The following is a 20,335-nucleotide window of genomic DNA, read 5'->3' as shown; positions in this document are numbered from 1 at the left end:
TAAATGTGGAATATATTTTAATGGGGAGTACTGAATGCTTTTTTCAAACATAGTTAAACCACCAACCAAAATCCATTTATTGAATTATTCCTTCTTTCCTCAGTTGATTTGAAGTGATGCCTATAAAATAAATTTCTTCATACATTAGGATCCATTTGCGCATTCTTATTTTGTTCATATGATCAGTCTCCCTACTGTGTTAGCCACTTTGTAGCTTTCTAATCAACTTTAACATTACTCAGTGCAAGACCTCCCTCCTTTTCTTTTCCAAAAATAGCTTGACATTATTCAGATGAACTGTAGAATCATTTTTTAGTCATGATCCCAGAAAAGAATATCTCATTGGAATTTTGACTTACCAGTCAGCCATTTCAAGAATTCTCTAACTAAAACTCTTCCTCTCTCCCAGGTTGTCAATCCCAGGCTGAGCTAGGTTCTTCCTGCCGCCCGCTTTCACCCCTCTTGCCCCTGGTTCCCCGAGTTTTGCCGAAAAAGGATGAATCATGCGGTCCATTCCAGCCGACCTCTTCCACCCAAGGCTGCCCCACTCTGCCACCCTCATCACTCTCAGTTCCTATTCAGCCAGTCGGAGAGGCTCTTTTCTGAGTTCCTCAGCTGTCTTCCCACTTTTTACAAAATGTGCCTGTCTCTTACTGACCTTTCTACCTGGGTTTTGACCGCCATTTCACTGGCCTCTTCGTGAACCTCGCATTATCTATTGTCATTCTCTCCACTCCCCTCCTACCCCCGCCACACACACACCTACAATGACAGTCTCTCTCCTGGATCCCTTCCCACGCTGATGCAACACCTGACTCACCTCCCGCACCTCTGCGAACAAACCCTGCCGCTCCCACACACTGTCCTCTGTTCTTCCTTGTTCCCTTCCGACTTCTCCTGCGCACCACCCAGCCTGAAGAATTCAAAGGGAGGCCATGACCCAAGTGCCAAATCCCAAAGTGTATTTTTAGTCATCATTGTCCTTGATCTTTCCGTAGAATCTACTTCCTCCACTTCAAAACTCCTCTCTTCACATGATCAGATTATGCTCATAGTAGTCCAATTTATCTCTGCTCATTACTTTCTCCCTTAGATTCTGTCCTTGCCCTGGCTGGGTAGCTCAGCTGGTTAGAGCATCGTCCTGATACACCAAGGTTGTGGGTTTGATCTCAAGTCAGGGCCCATACAAGTATCAACCAATGAATGCATAAATAAATGGAACAACAAACTGATGTTTCTCTCTCTTCCTTCCTCTTTCTTTTTTCTCTCTCTCTCCCTTCCTCTCTCTGTCTAAAAAACAAAGAAGTCAATAATCCTATATAATAAAAGCCTAATAGGCTAAGTGTCCAGTCATCTGTTCAACCAATCAAAACGTAATATGCTAATGATATGCTAAAGCCACTCAACTGCTCGCTATGACGTGCACTGACCATCAGGAGGCAGACGCTCCAACCGGTAGGTTAGCTTGCTGCTGGGGTCCAGCCAATTGGGATTGAGTGAGACGGGCTGGACACACCCTGGAGCCTTCCCTCGGTCCCTCCCCAGCTGGCCAACCTCCCATGTCCCTCCCCAGCCTCAATTGTACACCAGTGTGGGTCCTTCAGCCTGGACTGCACCCTCTCACAATCTTGGCTGAGGAACCCCCCAACCAAGTGCATGAATTTCGTGCACCGGGCCTCTAGTAAGAATAATAAAGAGCAGCCCTAACTCCCAAACTTCCACGGAGGTTCCCCACCTGGATTTCTATATGGCTTATGTGTCTAAACCTAGGGCCTCACTATAACTTTTCAAGCTTTCCCCACTTTTCTCCCATCCATAGTCTCTGCTTCAGCCAAAGAAGATTCAGTTTTAAGAGCTGTAGAATCCACAAATCTCAGAATGTAGCATCAAAGGTACATCCAGGTAGAAACTATCTTCAGGGAAATTAAAAAAAAAAAATCCCACTATTCTCTTGCTGCAATGAGCTCATCTGAGTCTCTCGCAGGATCCTGCCTCTTTCGAGTGGGCCTGTGCGACTGCCACGTTAGGGATATAAAACCGCTCTTCCCACCAGCGTGGCCGGATGAAAAGTGGCCAGCTGCTGAACCAGTTAATTCTCAGGATGAAGAGTTTATGGACAAAGAACAAAGATCTCCAAATCCCCACGGAGTTTGGTCCAAAGCAGTAATAATACAAGTGGGAATAAGTTTATTGGGGAGTTAAGTTTGCTATTCTCCAGTTCTTTCTCTTAAGCTCGAGTTAATAAAATTTCAAAAATTCCTTTGATTCACTAAAACTGTGCCACAAAATGAACGGTCCAGAGGGTCTTTTGCCCTTTTCCTTGTACATGTCATGCTGACTGTTGAATTTGATTTTCATGCCAAACAGACTTAGGTCAAAAGAAACAAATATTTTTCTTTGTAGAGTGTTTTCTCCATATCTAAGTTCATGTTTCATGGAGCTAAGACAGAGCGAACTAATTATTTTTAGTTAATTATATGAAAACATGAACGGATATCATTTTATACTTACAGAGTGTTCGCCCCTTTTCAAAAGCCTATTTCTAATCTCAGCTAATCCTCAAAGCAGCCAGGTGAGGAAACCAGCAGTCAGAAAATAAAATGACTTGCCCAAGGTAACTCAGAGAGCAAAAGGCTGCGTTGAGCCTGGGATCCTGGTTACCTAACTTCAAATTGGCCCTAACTCTGCTGCCTCCGGTGTATATATAGTCTTGTAAACAGAAGGGATTCCTTTCTCCATGCCCTGAAATATTTGTTTATTTTTGTAAAGAACAAAGAATTAAGAGATTGTCCTAACTATCTCAAGGTGGGAAAGGCGCTGATTCTTTTATGAATTACAAACATTTCCATTGTCTGCTCCACTCAGGCCCGACCATAAATTCAGGAAAACATAAGCACTCCCTTAGCATGCAAACTGATTACATATACATTTTGGAGGAGGCGGGGCATTTGGGATTGACTTGGACAAGAAAGTACAAGCAAGTAAGAACCAGAGAACTAAATCACACTTTTCCTTAAACTTACTCTGCAGAAATAACATAAATAAATTTCAAACTGTTTTGAAAGAATTCTCAGGCTGACAACAAGTCGTATTAAAAACGGACACCTTTCCATGTGCTCATATATGGCTATCGCTTACATGGTTCCCCCGTGAACATAAAAGCTTCAGGATTAAGCAATAAGAAGGTCTTCATCCAGGTGCCATCGGGTAACCCGTGGGACCGCCTCACAGGTCTGAATTTATGTTTTCTTAGATATTAACACGGAAACTGAACTGAGCCTATAATTGACTAATAATGACCTCGAATTGCCCATGTCCTCTTTTCACCTTATTCTCCCCAAGTCACTGTGAGGCAGGGTTTAAAACGAGTGTAACTGACGGCGGCCTGCAGAAATCCTGGGACACTGAAATGGACCCTGTAACTTCCCACCATGGGGGAAACAAGGCTGCCTTCACGGGGAGTTCCAATGTGTCACCAAACCCCGGGGACTAACCCAGCATTCATCTCTCCTCAAGGCTCGTGAGAAGAGCCTTTTTCTTTTTGAAAGACTAGTGTGGTATCACCCCCCATACATTTGGGCTGTTGATCGTCAACTTATGACAGAGCCACACCATGTATCCAGGGTAAAACGTCAGCCATTTGAGGATTGTAGAACAGCCATAATCTAAATTATTAGTTATGAAATCGCCAGATTACTTCCATCAAAATTAATTTTAGAATATTTGTGAATATATGGGGAATGGTGCAAGAAGCAAATATATCTAGATAGTTATATTATAGTGTTATGTTACATTATAATAACTGAGGTATTAAAATGGAGAGCAGCAACAAATTTTGGTACTGGGATTAACTGGGGTGATCTTCCTTATCTGACTATGTGCAAAGTAAACCAGATAGCAGGGAACTGGGGGACAGGGTGGTTAGAAGAGGGCTGATTAGTGGCTCATGTTAATTTACTATGACATTCAGAATAGCTGGATAATGATATTCTCTTTACTTCTTTTCATTTCAGAATCCCACAATAATAACCTCTTGAGTTGTAATTTTTCTTTTTGTGGATAATCAAAGTCAGGTTCAACAAATATTCATGTTATCTATAATAACCCAGAAGTAAAACTATAGTTTAAGAAAAATTATCTGCCATTATATTGTGACTTGACAACTTATCCACTATCAGATAAAAACAACGTAAATTAGTTCTGGCAGATTTGGGACTTGGCAGTTCAAAATATGAATAGCAAATGTAAAAGCCTGAAAATAGCATTACTATTATGTTTTAAGAGGATAATACACCTTTAAAGGGTGCCAGTGATTACTTTGCATACTGTAAACAACGGCTGCCAATCAATTTAGAAAGGGGTATCCAGCCCGTAAATGTAATAAGGCAAATTCCATTCAACCAACCTAATGCTTTCTACCCAAGTCACTATTTCTTAACAGCAGCGGTGGGGCTGGATATCAGCTTCACACTTCATAATCTGCTCCAAATTGCAAAAGCAGATCACAGCGTGGGGAAGGCAGGGCATTTCCGGGAGCCCTCAGAAGTCTGGGCAGTAACAGTCTCTAAAATAAAAATTAATCCTGAATGTTAAGGTGACTTTATGACCCTACTGGGCAGCAAAGCTGAGTGAGGGACAAGGAGCGATCTCATAACCCAGGCCACTTGTCCTTTAATTCGCAATAACGCCGCCTCCCCACAGAATACACTTGCAAACTGTGGTCATGTGGAATGAAGAAATGGAAATTTTCTCTATGATCAGAATGAATATTCAGGGATTTCACTAAACAGCATTTAATGGCACTCTATTCTTAGAGTTTTTAAATAGCTGAATATTCAGATATGCACATGCTTTCTATTTTCTTTTAACTAAAGGGTTCTCAATTCTCCATCTCCTCAAATTCTTTAACGTATTTTTAAACAATTATAGTTCGAATATTTTATAAAATTGGGTGCTAAACTTTGAGCTAATCATTATTTTAGTTTCTTTTTGATGGCAATTTAATAAGCATTTCGTTCTTCAATCTTCTCAGTAGCTTATTTTTAAAATGTGTCTGTCAGCTAGTAGCTCATAATCTGGGACTTAATATTTTACTCTAACTCAGCTGAACTTCTTTTTAAACAGGATCGTCTGACGTACTTTGAAATGTCTTGACCAGATGTTTTTGCACTGAGGAGACCACACATCGCATCCCCCCATGAAAGGCCACCGCCAGCACCACTGTACTGGGGACTTTACCTCAAAGTCATTCAGACTGTGGACAAAGGCTGCTGAGTCCCAAAGACATCCGTCTTTCACATGCAGAACCCCTCACAATCCAATTCTAAACACCAAACTGGGACTCTGAGTAAAAGGCTATGACACAGCAGGATGCAATTTTTTTTTTTTCCCTCCAGAGAGACAAACTAAATTTAGTTGCGATTTTATTTCTTCTAGAAGCGTTTCTAGGATTCAATACAACGTTAAATTTTTGGCCTGTCTCTTTAATTTGAGAAATTGTAAAAACGACGACAGATGGCACATGGAATTGACTTATGTCCTCTATTCTTTACGGAAGAAGGGAGTGCAGAGAAACTTTGATAGAGGCAGAAGCTACAGTATGCAGGTCGCTTTTAAATTTACCCAGGGTCAGAACATGCAGGCTTTCTTGACATCCAACCGACACTGTTGTAGGTGGCCACCAGTGATCATAGCCCCGACGTGGAGTCCCCTCCTGTCCCAATGAGGACATGATGGATGTGCCATTAGCTCTGAACCTCGGCAACCTCTGAAATGATCACTCTTCCCTCCCCAATCTCCTGCCCCCACCCCTCAAAATCATTATGAAATAAGAAGAACGCTCAAGCTTACAGTTAATTGGAAACATTGCAAGAGAAGAGGAATGCTTAGGACAGCATGTCCACAGGAAAATAAATTACCCAGCATTGTTATTTAATGCATTGTGACATCATTTCCTGAAATTAAACAGAGATGACACCAATTCAGACGATCTCCAGTATAAGGTTCTGTTCAAATAATTCACAGATGTTTTCTCCTGGCAAGCAGCAAACAATGCAAAGGCCGGGGCCTGGGCAGCCTCGCTGCTGCTGCGGCTGCTGCTGCCTGTGGGAAGCTCTCTCTGCCGGTGTTTTCCAGCTGAGTGTTCTGCACATGCGTTTCCACACAAGTATTTCTCAGGCACTAAGCCCCACTGGTATGCAGTGCACATCTGTATCTCGGGCTGTGGGAAGGGCCATCTCTCACTCCGTAAGGAAGGGTAAACATTTCCTATTTGGTATTAATTTGGCCTATAGCAATTAGTAGTAAGTAGACCAACCGCAGAATCATGAAGACACCCACTTCCAAGTAGAAATAATGACGGTCCAGGACACACCGGTTTGGATGAGCCATTCGAGGCCCTTCAAAAGATGTCCAATGATGGACATGATCCCGGTGTCTCCGTGGACACCCTTGTGGAAATGGACACGTGGAGAAAGCGGGGGAGAGATGAACAGGGCGGGCAGCATTCTCTCTCACCCTTGGGAACCCAAGCACACAACCCAAAGGCCCAAGCACTCGGCATTTGTGCAGCACATCGTGGTTCACAGATGGACTGTCATCCGAGCCACACAGCAACCCAACCACCTAAGCAGGACACCCGTTTACTATTTTCATTTTTTAGGCAAGGAAATGGGCTCAAAGGTTGAAGAGCGTACCCCCAAGGTCACAGAACTCAAACCCAAGTCTTCTCAATTCACACTCAGTGGCCCCTTTTCACAAAACCATACTGTGCTGTCTCTCAGGAAGCCTGGATTTGAGCCCTCCGAGGAAGCCAGAGACTCTACGTTCTGCTCACAGACTGGACCCTTCCTGGTGAACGGAGCATTCTCTACGAAAAGCAGGCCCCAGCGAAGGCATTCCGAATTACCCAATATCCAGCGTCTTCCTGACCCCGACTCCTTCCCAGAAGGCTGGCCAGGATGCCCTGGCTTCCCACTGCAGCAGGCCTCCCTCCCGGATGCTGTCACCGCGCATCACTGAGCAGCCATCAGTTGTGCACAGGGGTCTAGAAGGCAGAGTTTAGACTATGTTCTCTCCTGCTGGGGGGCACTGAGGACTCGTTTGGCAAAACCTGGTCTCCCCGCCGCACACAGTCCCAGGAAAGTAAGTGGTAACTTCGGTTGCCTAGTTCCATTGGTCAAAGCTTCCTGATAGTCATTCAACTAGATTAAAAAAAGAATTATAGTTACTTTGCATTATGTACTTATGCTATAAGAGCCAGGCATGGGGCTGAATGCTTTATATTATCTCATTTAATCCCTGCAATAAACCTACTGGGTTGGTTCTAGAATGATCCTCATTCTATCCATATGAAAATGAGGTTTAGAGAGGGTAACTGCTCAAGACCAAAAACCTGCTGTGTTTCAGATCCCAGGTCCTGTAGTCTTAACTGCAACACTGTATTACCTCATTTAAGAAAAAAAGCCATCTGGATCAACACAAGATGAAGAGAACTAGTTGAAAAGGCCGTAGACTAAGTCAGTCAGCCTCTCTCTCTCTCTCTCTCTCTCTCTCTCTCTCTCTCTCTCTCTCTCTCTCTCTCTCTCCATATGTATGTGTGTGTGTGTGTGTGTATCCTATATAATAAAAGCCTAATATGCTAAGTGTCAGACCGTTCGACCATTCGACCAGTCGCTATGATGCGCACTGAGCACCAGGGGTTAGCTTGCTGCTGGGGTCCGGCTGGTCAGGACTGGGCAATATGGGCCAGACATGCCCTGGAGCCCTCCTGTGGTCCCTCCCTGGCGCTGATCATGCACCGATGGGGTCCTTCGGCCTGGCCTTCATCTTCTCAAAATCTGGGACCCCTCGGGGGATGTTGGAGAGCTGGTTTAGGCCCGATCCCCACAGGCCAGGCCGAGGGACCCCACCAGTGCACAAATCCATGCACTGGGCCTACACACACACACACACACACACACACACACACACACACACACACACAACACACACACACACACATATGTGATCACTAAGCTGACTGTCATATGGTCTTGGACTCACTGGAGAAGTGACAGGAGCTTCTGTAATGTAACGTGGAGCTCTATTTACCCATAACTTGGGTGCATTGTCTCTGTAGGGCAAAATACCTCAAGACACATTTTTATATCCCACAGAGACTTTTACAAAACCCCATAAAGCAAACTCTGACAGACCAGGAGTGAACCGAGCGAACACCTGAGAGGCGAGGCGGGCGGTGCCCCTCCCCTTCACCACCAGAGCCACCGAGATGGGACAGAGCGTTTGCCATGAACAAAGGGCAGAGTTTCCAGAACCTGCAGCTTCAAGAAGGCTGCCTGATATTATCTCACTTTAAAGTAAATTTGCTTCTGATTCTGTACACATACTAGTATCTCTGAAAGAAGGCCCACATCCCCTAAGTGTGAGCTTTATCCCTATGTTTTCAAATAAGAAAACCTTTAGTCGGAACCTGGTATGAGCAAGTGGTGTCTTTGTGTGTGAGCACTCCCCGTTTTCATTCCATGAGCAAATATATTCTTTGCAGCACAACTAAGGGAGCTCTTGAAGGTGGCGAGTGAGGTGCCTGAGAGCCTAATTGAGCGCACTAAGGGCTTCTTGCCATGAGGAGTTTTTCATGGTTATGAATAAACCGTTAGCCTGGGTATGATTTCTTGCTGTTTCTTTCTTTAACTATCTTTGAAGTAAAATAAAAACAGTTGTAATGGCAGGCTTACTTTTATGATATCATAATCTCCATGTGTTAGTGAAAGGAATACATTTCCCTAGGATTTCCCTAAGATTTTTTATTTATTTATTTTTTCTTCTTTTTTTTTTTGCCATTGGGTGCTTTCCAGCAGAAGTACATACATTTTCAACAGATTATTCTTTCTTCGATCTTCACTCAATTTCTTAGTCTGAGAGCCAGGCACAGCCCGGTAGTCTTAACCAATAGAAGAGGGGGTAATAGTATATACAACATTTTCAGTAGATGAATTTATATATATATATATATATATATATATGGATCTATTTCTTTAAGATAATTGTGGGTTTCTTAAAAGACATTTTGGAGATCAGTAGTTAGAAAGCAGAACCTAATTACTTAGCCTCAGATTAAGCAAATTCAAAGTGCTTAATTCTGAATATAAAAATTCCCCAATTCCTCAAATAGTTTGTGTGTATGTGCTTTTGAATGCCACGGCGGGTTTCGTTTAAATACTTTCTCCAAATAATCAATTAGCTGTGAGTACATTGCCTTTTCCCCTAACGCTGGTGATGCACAGGAATTTGCGGGATTGTTTTAACTGTTACAGTTGTAGTGGAGCCTGTTCTTCCAAGAAAACTGAAGGTTAATGATTTTTGTCATATTGAGACTGAGACTGAACAATTGCTACAGTTGGCCTTTGTTGAGGTGGGGCTCCTTTTTCTCTGGGCCTTTTGAGGTATTCAGAAGAGGTGACAATAGCTTGCAGTTGAGAACATATGTAGAGAGACCCCTGTGGCTTATTGGGAAAAGTTGCTCCATGCTGGTTGGGTGTTTGGAAGAAAAAAAATACAACCAGAGTTCTTTTATGTTCTGCTAGTTAATGAATGCATGAATGTCAAAATGGGCCAATGGCCCATTCAGGGGGCAAAGCCTTAGCAGCCCCCTTCTTTAAGAACACATCCTGAGATGCAAAATACATTTGCTTAACAAATTAAAATAATGAGATAATTCAATTAGCCTCTCTTTTTAAAAAAAAAAGAAAGAGAAAAAGGGTACATCGGGGATTATTGTAATACAAGACCAGGTCATACTGCACAAAAGGGAACAAACCAGTTTGAAATAATGTTGAAGAGACTAATAATGGAGGAACCCACACTGAATCGTGCACTTGTGAAGAAATTTACATGAAATAATAATTTAGACTACATCTATTTTCAGGGAGCTAGAGCCAACATTTCACTTTGAAAGTTGAAATTAATTAAAATACAGAGAAATATAGCGGGGCATCTCTCTTTCCAAGGACTGCCCCATGCCTGTTAGTGCCCAACTAAGAAAAGAAATCTAAATTAACGTGTCACTGGTTCGGGGTCTCTATTCTCGGTTTCTGAGCTCAGAATTATAGCCGAATAAATCTTCCAGCTCATTAAAGATTGGAAAGTAAAAGTTTTACAGGACTATCCTCATCAAAGTTACTGAGCCTCTTCTCTGCAGTTGGGGAGGGGAGGAGGGGGGGGAGTCTGGATGTAGAGAGAGCGATTTTCAAAGGGAAAGCCAAGGAGAATTTCCTTAGGATCCAAGGGAGGTGCAGAAAAGGCAGAGGAGGGAACAGAGAGGATGACTGGAGACAAAGCTGGTGGGAGGAAGTAATGACAGGGCCGTGCTGTGAAAGAAGCCCCTGGGCAGGAGGAAAGTGAAGCTCTTGGTGGAAAAAAAAAAAGGGGGGGGGGGACAGGAAGAAAGGATGACCGGAGGCTGGGACGGAGCAGAACCAGTACCTGTGAGTGTGGGAAAGGAGCCTGCCACGTGTGCCTCTCGCTTGAAAAACAGGGAAATGGCGAGTCCAGAGAACTTAAGGGACCTCCCTGAGGCGCGGCCAGTCCGGAGGCAATCTGAACTTGAAATGCCAGTCTGACCACACAATCCTGTGTATACATTTCCATCTCGGCCCTTTCCGAAGTATTTTTTATCTGTACGATAATGCGCCTATCTCCCACACGGGAATGTCATTTCTGACAAATGGTAACACAGTGTTACAGAACCCATATAATGTTTTTAAAAAGGAAATGCCAGTGTTTTGGACGCCTGGCTCTGTGGTCTCCTCTCCCTACTCCAAGGACAGACACTCCTAAAACGTTCCGCTGGAGAGAGAATCCTGCACCAAGCCTTGTAAACAGTTAACTAGGTGGACGCACTCGTGGGGGGGGGGATAGGTCTTACAGCTGCTTGGTAGCACCTTGCACATCAGAGCCACAGAGAGGACTCAGGAACCTCTGGCCACCCACCCACCACTCTTCACCAGTGGCCACGGTGCAGGGCGCGGTTCCTGCGGGAGAGGGACAGGGCGAGGCACGAGAGAACCAGCGAGGGCGAGGGCCACTTTCATGGGAAATTCAAATCACAGAATCCGAGGGGTAAAGGAGAAAGTGGTCTCCAAGGCGGAGGTGCCAAGAGAGTCTTCTCTATGGGGAAAGGCTGGAGGAGCAGGAAGCTTTACAAACAGGAGAACCGTGCTTTGCTCCTCCACAGCCCCCCTCCCTCTTTGACTCTGAGTGTGCTGATGGCAGAGGTTGAGAGATTTATAGGCAACTGTTGAAGGTGATAATGATTTGAGCAGTCATCATAAAGTGGTGGAAAAAAGCCTAGATTTGGGGGGAAGAGGAAAGCTTGGGTCCTCGTCATTCCTTGCTTGACCTTGGAGCTAATCACTTCCCTTTCTGTGTCTGCTTCCTCATCTGTAAACAGAGCAGCTGAATCCTCTAAGATTCCACTGTGCTGGGGCATGGGTTTTGATAACCGAGGGAGATGTTTGCTGGGAAAGCAGTTGTTGAAGCCTTTGTTTTCGGCCAAGGAAGGCTGCGTGTGAAGGAAGGCGGAGGGAGGAAGCCGAACAGGTGAGCTCGTGGGAGCAAGCCGCTGGCCAGCCTTCCACGGGCCTTTCTTCGTTGCTACTCTAACCAAACAAACCTCCAGTTAAAGATGAGAAACGCCTCCCCTCCCACTCCCTCGACTTCCAGATTAAAAACATTTTACAGGTTAGTAAATCTCCAGCTGAGGTGATGTAGCAAAGAACAGCTGTGAAGTAATTTTGATAATGATGAGAATAATAACCACATGGCAAGGTTCGGGGCTCCGCGTTGCAGCTTCAGTGCTCCTGAATAGATAAAAGTGATTAAATACTCCTGATTATCCCTGACCGATATGTAATGGATTTACAGCCCTTTCAATTAGTCAGTATTTGCTTAGGACTCATTATTTTGTCTTTGGTTAAGTAATCAGCCCGGAGACCGCATGTTCCGTCTAATTCCTCTGAGCCGAGTCAGTGCAGGGCCCTGACCTTTGAAATGGCCGGAGCTGCAAGGCAAGAATAACCACCGCCACGGCCGGCCTCGGCGGGTCCCCCCGCCGCTAATCCTGACACCACAGGCCAGATCGATACACCTTAGTTTGCTACTAATGTCCTTACATCAAAATGGCCGATTTAGGAACGTGAATCTATCACTTGGCCCTCCCCGCCGCCGCCCCTCCGCCCCTTGCCCTCGGCAGCCCTGCTGGCTGAGCGGATCGGCAGCCGCCGCCATAAATAAAAGTGGAACCTTGTCCTGGGCCCATGACACTGTAACTAATGTCATTCAGCATGGCAACACGCAAGTTGGATAATCAAAGACCTTCAGCTTCCAATGCGCTTCTCTCTTTTTAAGCATTCGCCCCAACAGAATGGCCTGAAAACAATATGATAGCAAGAAACAGCCTCTGAAATCGTCACCGTTTCCCCAGGATTTCCAAATGCACAGGGAAACAGGAGAGTGCCCGGTGCCTCTGTCAACACCACATTGTCATTTTATTTTATTTTTTTTTGGTCACGAGAGACTTAAGAGTCAACAGTATATACAGACACATAAAACGGATTGCAAACAGGAGGATGAAGTGTTACTTTAAAAATGTTGCACGTGGTTGATCTTTTCCCAGAAGTAAAGAGGGTTAGATTCTAAGATAACGGATTTGAACAGCTAAAAAATAAAACCCCACACCTTTAATCCCCATCTTACAAACAAGGGCATTATAGCACCTATAGCCTTCTGTGTGTGTCACATAGACACATGACATGTCTGCAAGCTGCCTCAGAGACCACAGCCACGCTTGATACCCTGAGCGTGGACATGCATGCATGTGGCCAGGAGCCGCCTCCGCCTCCTGGAGGAGATGGCCCTCGTTAAGAGTGTGGTCGGCAATGCGGATGGATTGACGGGGTAGCTCCCCACAGCCTTGTCCCTGGGCTGCATTACCTCACGTCGCTCTCAGACCTCTTAGCATACATAACACACGTGTAGGGTCCCACGTCATTGTGAATGAGGTCCATTCCTGGCCTAGTCGAACAAAACACCTGCTCCTTTCTGAAGGGTGCTCAAGGCGCAGGGGGGTGAGAGCTGATAAAACCATAACTGCTCTGTTGGTCGTCAGATTTTGAGAACGGGGAAATGGGCACCTCACTTTGAGAAATCTGTACGAGCCCGTATAGCATGCTGGGAGGAGGCAAGGCAACAACACTCGTTTCTCTTTCATCTGGACTTACTGTGAGATGCTGGAAGAGCCACGCTCTCATGATATTGGTTGCTACTTTGGGGAAAATGCCTCTTTTCTTCTGGCGCTTTTTGTCCTTGTCTGGGTCATCATCGTCACCTGTGCCAGGTGAAGCCACGCTGTTGTCCAGACCATCCCCTGGTGGAAAGACATGAAAACACGTGAGGGAGAACCCAGAAAGGGGGCCAACAACCACGCGCGGCTAATGAGGAGCTCGGCGCGGCTTGTTGAGAGATATCCATTAGCGCCTATAGTCTCTTTCATTAAAGTATAATTGGAGACACAAATATGTAAAAGACAAAATTAAACCAGGCCTCTTCAAATGTTAATTTTGTGTCTCTCACACTCGCCCGTATCATTAATTCGATTATAATTGTGTGCTTGACACAGTGCAGTAGCTCTTTGTCAATTATGGAGTCCAATGTGGGAAAACCGCCATCAGAAAACCCATTCGGAGAAAATGCATCCCCGTGCCCATAGTGAACACAGACTGTAGGGTAATCAAGTTAAATGTTCTGTAGTCTATATATTCTAGGCTGCCTGCATAGGTGACAGTAACTGTGTCACTGTTCATTGCACATAACACACTGCCTGCTCAGCCCCTCCCAAAACTGTCACCTCCGGAGCACACACCGCTGCACACTCCTCGGTGACCCCGCACTCAGCATTTGCATGAAACTTGTAGCTCTCTGCACCGCGGATCATTATCATTAAAAAAAAAAAAAAAAAAAGATACACATCAAGGTGGGGTGCTCACTTAATCAGAAGTTCCTATCAACATCTTCCTCTTCTGTGCTTTTCTCGGGCATCAATTGTGCATTAGCAAAAATCATTTACTTTTTAACAGTCATAGTTATTTTTCTTGCCCTCCGGCAAAAATGCCTTGAAAGCCTGCCTGGAGGGCATCTAAATTATGTATCTGAAAAACTCTTCTGGCAAGGCATTGCAGGACCCCTACTTTCTTAAAATTCAGACGCGCACGTCTTCCTGTTTTTGGGAAGGCATCAATCAAGAGCAGCAGTATATGCCATATCCCTACATTAATATTTGAACTAATAACTTTAAAAAAAGGAGAGAAACAAGATCCGACTTGTGGCATAATCAAATGCAAAATAAATGACGAATACGGGGACAGCACTGGGGCTTTATAGATGGCTGTGTTTTCCTTGCACATCATTAGCCTGGAGCCACACGAAAGAGGAAAACAGAGAAGTGGAGAGTTTATGCTCCCCGCTGGTGTTTAAGAAGCCAGGGTCCTGGAAGGACATCTGGGAATTGTGCTGAGATGGGGGTTTTTGTAATTTAAGAATAGACATTCATTAGCAGTAAATGCCATAAATCCCATGCTAAGTAAAAACCTTGTCCAAGAAAGCCTAAAACAATAAACTCTGTGCTCAATGTAGCCTGAGCTGGCCGCTCCACGGCGTCCCGGGGAATGCCACAGACCCACCGGTCCATTCCCGGGCCCGCTCCCTCCCGGCGGCTGGGGTCACCCCGCCGCATCCTGCCTGCCGGGCCCCTCGCCTTCCAACTTCACGGCCTGCTCAGTGGGCTTCCCTGTACCTGTTCTTTTCCTTTCTCACCAAAAAAAACCCTCAACCTTCTTTGACCAGAGAAGCAGAAAAGCCACAGCAAAGAGCCGGCAGATTAATTTTATTGACATTTCCATTTTCACTGCAATGCGATACCCTCCATCACATGGAAGAGATGACCCTCACTATTTACAGACTGACAGGCCACTTCATTACAACCACCCTGCCCCAAGGCAGAGCAGCTCCCCTCCATCTGCCCAAACACTAGAGCATGACCCCGAAGTTGCTGTTCTCTTTTTCTTTGCCGTCTGTTATGATTAAAAAAAAAAAAAAAAAGAGCGAGTCGAAGGGACCCCAAATAGTCAAAGAACTAATCAGAGTGCAGGGAAACAAAAGGCATTTGACTTTTGAATAGTGGGTAGACGGAGGCTACCCTTCATCTGCCTGCGCTCCCTGCACACCCATGCACACTAACGGGTCGCTTGCACAAGGGCACACACACACATATACACACATGCACACACACGAGCAGGGACACACACACACACACACACACACACACACACACACACACGCTTCTACCATGCCAAGGAACTGCTGCAAGGCAAATTCTCACCCCCACTAATGGCTTCTGACTGCTCCTTGGCAACCCTAGCATTTTAACCTGGGTGGATGTGCTCTCCCAAATACAGACACTGGCGCGATCTCATCAGCTGCTCATGTGACACAGATGGAGAGTGGCTATTAGGAGCCAGGCAGTGGGCCTTGGGGATCTGAGGTGCTGTTCTGTAGCCCGGGGCGGTTTTGAAAAGCAGTACCCGGAGATGAGGGAAGAAAAAAAAAAAAGACCCACACTGCAAGTGCAAGTTTGAAGTCGGTCAGTCTGTCTGCCTGCTACCGATAAAGATATCTTTGTCTCGGTGGAAAATCTAGGAGGCTATCTGGATGTACATTTCAGATAATGTATGTGTGGAACAGCTCTCCCCTCCATGTCTTCCAAACATAAAAACACGCGCTGTAAACAATGCCTGTGTGTATGTCTTTCTTTCGAAGCACATATGGTTTCTGTGTATATGTTTAAGCTGAAATTGTCAGGATTTTGTTAAAATCTCATTTAGCTTTTTTCTGATAGGTTTTTGAATGTACTTATTTTCAAAGGTTAATGGCTTAATTGAAGGAAGTTCAACCAAAAAAAGGCATTTGCCTTTTTAACCAATCAATGACCTTAAGAATGAGAGACTGGCGTTTCCACAGTGCATTTTCTCTTGCTTAAAAGCAAAGAGGGCTGGTAACACCTTCAAACTATATGATTCACTATATTTAGCTCAAGGAAAAGGTAGAGTGAGATTGAGCCTCTTTGGATGATTGACTTAAACTGGAGAAGACAGGATCATTACATGAATTTTAATGTAAAGCAGTCTGTTTCATAGAAATGTTATAAAATATTTGAATTGGGATCCAGTGTAACAAATAATAGTAAAGAAAAAGGTGACTGTTTTTATAATAAATAGATACTAAACATTAAATTTTCAAATTAATATTAGTGTTTATATGTCTATAAAGAGATAAATTTTCCTCTTCAAATACACAATAAATACCATCGTCTTTCCTTCAATGTATTTTTAAACCAACTCCAGCATAGAGGACTAACAACAGCATAAAGAAAAATGTTAACAAGGCAACTGTGTGATCTGCAACCTAAAATGAAATTGTGCAGATGATGCTGGGGTTAGGGTCTCCAAATGTGGCTATTGTTTTCAGGCTGTGCATGTATGTCAGATAGTTGGCAATCCTTGGCACCTGTGCCAAGTGACTTTGTGTGCCCAGAAGGGTGTGTGTACCAGCACAGAGGTATGTGCCAAAGGAGGTACAGGAGATAACAGTGTATGTGTCAGCATCTGAAGTTAGGATTCAAAAGTATTTCTTATATATTTTTTTTCTTAATATATTTTTATTGATTTCAGAGAGGAAGGGAGAGGGAGAGAGAGATAGATAGAAACATCAATGATGAGAATCATTGATCGGCTGCCTCCTGCACACCCCCTACTGGGGATTGAGCCTATAACCTCGGGCATGTGACCTCCTGGTTCATAGATCGACCCTCAACCACTGAGCAACACTGGCCGGGCTGTTTCTTATCTTTTTATCCTGAGAGCACACCGCCATGTCTGACCCAGAGCAGGTACCCAGCAACTGCTGGGTGAGTGAATGACAGAATTTACCAAGAAGCTTATTCTAGGGTCCACCCCTCTTTGTGATTATCCCACACTGGGGCAAGTACACTCATTATACCATCAAGAGGCTAAGTGGGCTGCCCTTGTACACCTCGTCCTAAACATGCCAGGAAGAGTGCTTCTTAGAACTCAGTGCCCATTAGGGCCCTTCTGAGGGGCTGAATCACAGGCCTTTCCACCACACTGCCACCTCCGATGATGAAAAGTGGAATAAAGAGGAACATGGTGCATACCTCTTTCCAAAGACTGCCAATCCCTTGACTATGGGCACAGTGTAAGTTTTAAGCAAAGGTAGTCCAAATAGCTGTATTGCTGGAATATGCTGTGTGTGACCATGGGAAGAAATACTCAAGACTTGTGGACATATAACTTTGAAGTGGAAAAAAAAAATCATCGGGGGAGATTGTTAAAAACACAGGTCCCCAAGCCTCATCCCAGACTTACAGAATCAAAATATCCTCGGGCACAGACAAGGAATTTGTATTTTTAACAAGCTCCTTGACTCTGCTTATGCAATCAGCCTAGAACTAATGCTGAAACTGGTTTTTGAAAGCCACTAGACTAGATTACCTCCTAATTTGAAATAAAATGCAACCACAGGAACAGGTGGATTGTTAAAATTCTACTTTACTCCCATGAGTCTGGTCAGTGGTCATGGTGAGCACCTATAGTCTGGCCAGGGCCTCATTCATTGTAGGAGAGCCATGGTGTTCTCTCCATCACACATACTAGCCAACATAATGAAGCCCCCTCCTGACCTTCTGGTGGTGAGGGTTAAACAGGAAGAAAGAAGCTATAGAACGTTGACTCTCAAAATGTAAATCAGCCCAGCTGGGGTGGCTCAGTAGTTGAGCATCAATCCATGAACCAAGAGGTCACTGGTTCAATTCCCGGTCAAGGCATATGCCTGGGTTGTGGGCTCGATCCCCAGTTAGGGGCGTGCAAGAGGCAGCTGATGGATGTTTCTCTCTCATCGATGTTTCTATCCCTCTTGCCCTCTCCCTTCCTTGCCCTTTCTCTGAAATCAATAAAAACACATTTTTAATAAAAGAAAAAAAAGGTAAATCACTGGTGAAGAAATTGTGAGAAATGCAGATTCTTGGCCCCTTCCCAGACCCACGGAACCTGAAACTCAGGGAGTGGGACCCAACAATCTGAGTGTCCCTCGGCACTCCAGGGGACTCTGACACCCACATTTGAGGAGCTCTGCTGTAGAGCACAGAGGAGGTCCGCTTAGCCGGCTACCCTGGCTGGTGGTCGTCTGGAAGGCCTGAAGCTAGTCTCTGGGCCCTCCTCTCTGGCTGGGTTTTACAGGCATGTGCTGGAGGAAGCCACACAACCTTCCCACAGCTGAGCACACTACACTCTGGGCAGGGTATCCTGGAGAAGGCAAAATCTGTATCTGCAGCCATGTAGCTAGCGAATCAAGAAAAGATATGGGCATATTCTGAGAGGATCCTGAGATGATTCTAAAGCAGAACTTCCCAGACCGTAAAATTCTTGGTCATGAAAAACTACCCAGGCAAAAGGACACTACTTCCTTTCATTGGCATTTTGTCTCATTCCATTTAGCCAAAAATCTGTCTATATTTTAGATATCAATTGCTTGGCTTGGAACAAAGAAATGATACAGTGACAATATGCTATGGTGAGTTCAATCCCACTGGGATGCTACCTATCAGAGATGTAATGCAACAACCAAGAAGATCCTAGTCCATTTTTTTGAACTTTCTCCCTCCTCCCCATCCCAAACAAACAAACAAAGGAAGAAAAAACAAAAACAAAAACAAAACAGACATTTAGCATTGAAGAAAGTTAAATCCTTGCCCAAGATTTCACAGTTACATGTAGTTACATAAACTGGAGTCCAGGCAACTTCAAGTCCAGTGTTATTCTCACATTAACATTGTAAGTTTCCTTTTACTTTTCCAAGCATTACCTCATTTGAACTCTGTTATCAGGGACAGTTCTAAGCAAGGCTTGATCCTATACGTAAAGGTTTAAGTGCAGAAAAGAGATTAGAGCTAGGTCCCAGGGCGGGCACTGAGCTAGAGCTGGGCCAGGCTGATCCCAGTTCAAACAGAAATGTGCCAACTTTTCCCCCAAAAGTAAGCCAGTGTCTGTAAGAGATATACATATATTCAGTTCAGCAAGAGTCTTCGGCACCCAGGATTTTTGTAATCAATTTATTGCAGTCCAAGTGGACACCCTTATATGGACCTCAACAGACTGACTTTCAGAGCCCAGAGATGCTCCACACACTTGAGACGGACTATCTATACCGTAAGGAGCCCGTGGCTGCGATGCCCTCACTGTGCAAGCTGTTAAACACTCTACAGAACTGAGATCAAAGTGTGATATTCCTCTGCCTCCAAGTCACTTTTTGAAAAATGGAAGAAGGTCTCTATGACATTTTGGTACACTGTCACATTACAAACATCTAAAACTGCCCTCTCTCAGTTTTATACTTTCAGAGAAATAATCAGGACAAAGGAACATGTAGTTTTGTTAACAGTTAATGGTATTTGTACTTCTTTTTGATAAATTGGTGGTGTGTTATTTAATCCTCACTTCTCCAAGTTTTGGAACAAGTTTTATAGTTAAATACATTTATCCAAAAATATGTGCTTTAAAGAAGAATATCTCACCTGGAAGAACATGACTTTTTCCTCTATCATCATTGATAAATAGAAACACAGTATATTACCATTTTCAGTTTGTGCAATGTAAATTTACTAACTTCATACACACACACACACACACACACACACATCTTCCAAACAATCTATTCCCAGGAATTAAGTCTTTTCATGAATAAATAGATACCGATATATGTGATTATAAATCTATGTTTATATAAATTAAATTGTATCTATTTCAAATAATTCACCAATTTGTACACAAGTGTCCAAATATATTTGTAGATGAACTGCATATTTTTGTCTATACTCAAATATATGCATAAATATACATACACTAATTTGTAGAGTTCTTAAAATGTTTTTTATCTAATATTAAATAGGGTAGTCCCTTTTCTACACCATTTCTCTAGCTCTAGAACACAGGGCCCTCATTTTTATCAATACTGTTGTCATTTTCATTATCATCATTATCACAAGTAGCACTCATTGGGCACTTGCATTGTCCCAGTCTTCATTTAATCTTCACAACAAGTAAATGAAATAACTACTATTAACAATCCCCTTTTACAAATAAGAAAACTTAGACTCAAAGAAAATAACTTGTCAGAGGTCACACAGTCAGTGGCAGAGTGGTGTTTGTCC

At 44.0% G+C, this 20,335-nt stretch overlaps 1 protein-coding gene across 2 annotated transcripts in view; it reads right to left on the bottom strand.

Annotated features, from left to right (window-relative positions):
- The window catches only part of MEIS2 (Meis homeobox 2), a 204,170-nt gene that overhangs the window by 130,957 nt on the left and 52,878 nt on the right, over positions 1-20,335 (bottom strand). For both annotated transcript variants that reach the window (XM_054716372.1, XM_054716373.1), the window contains exon 8: positions 13,278-13,423. In XM_054716372.1, coding sequence (XP_054572347.1) covers positions 13,278-13,423 — 146 coding nt within the window. The remainder of the gene's footprint in view (positions 1-13,277; positions 13,424-20,335) is intronic.

The sequence above is a fragment of the Eptesicus fuscus genome, chromosome 5 (genome assembly GCF_027574615.1).
Source record: "Eptesicus fuscus isolate TK198812 chromosome 5, DD_ASM_mEF_20220401, whole genome shotgun sequence".
Classification (NCBI taxonomy): domain Eukaryota; kingdom Metazoa; phylum Chordata; class Mammalia; order Chiroptera; family Vespertilionidae; genus Eptesicus; species Eptesicus fuscus.
Note: the sequence above shows the minus strand (reverse complement) of the source record. Positions and strands in the feature narration are given on the sequence as shown.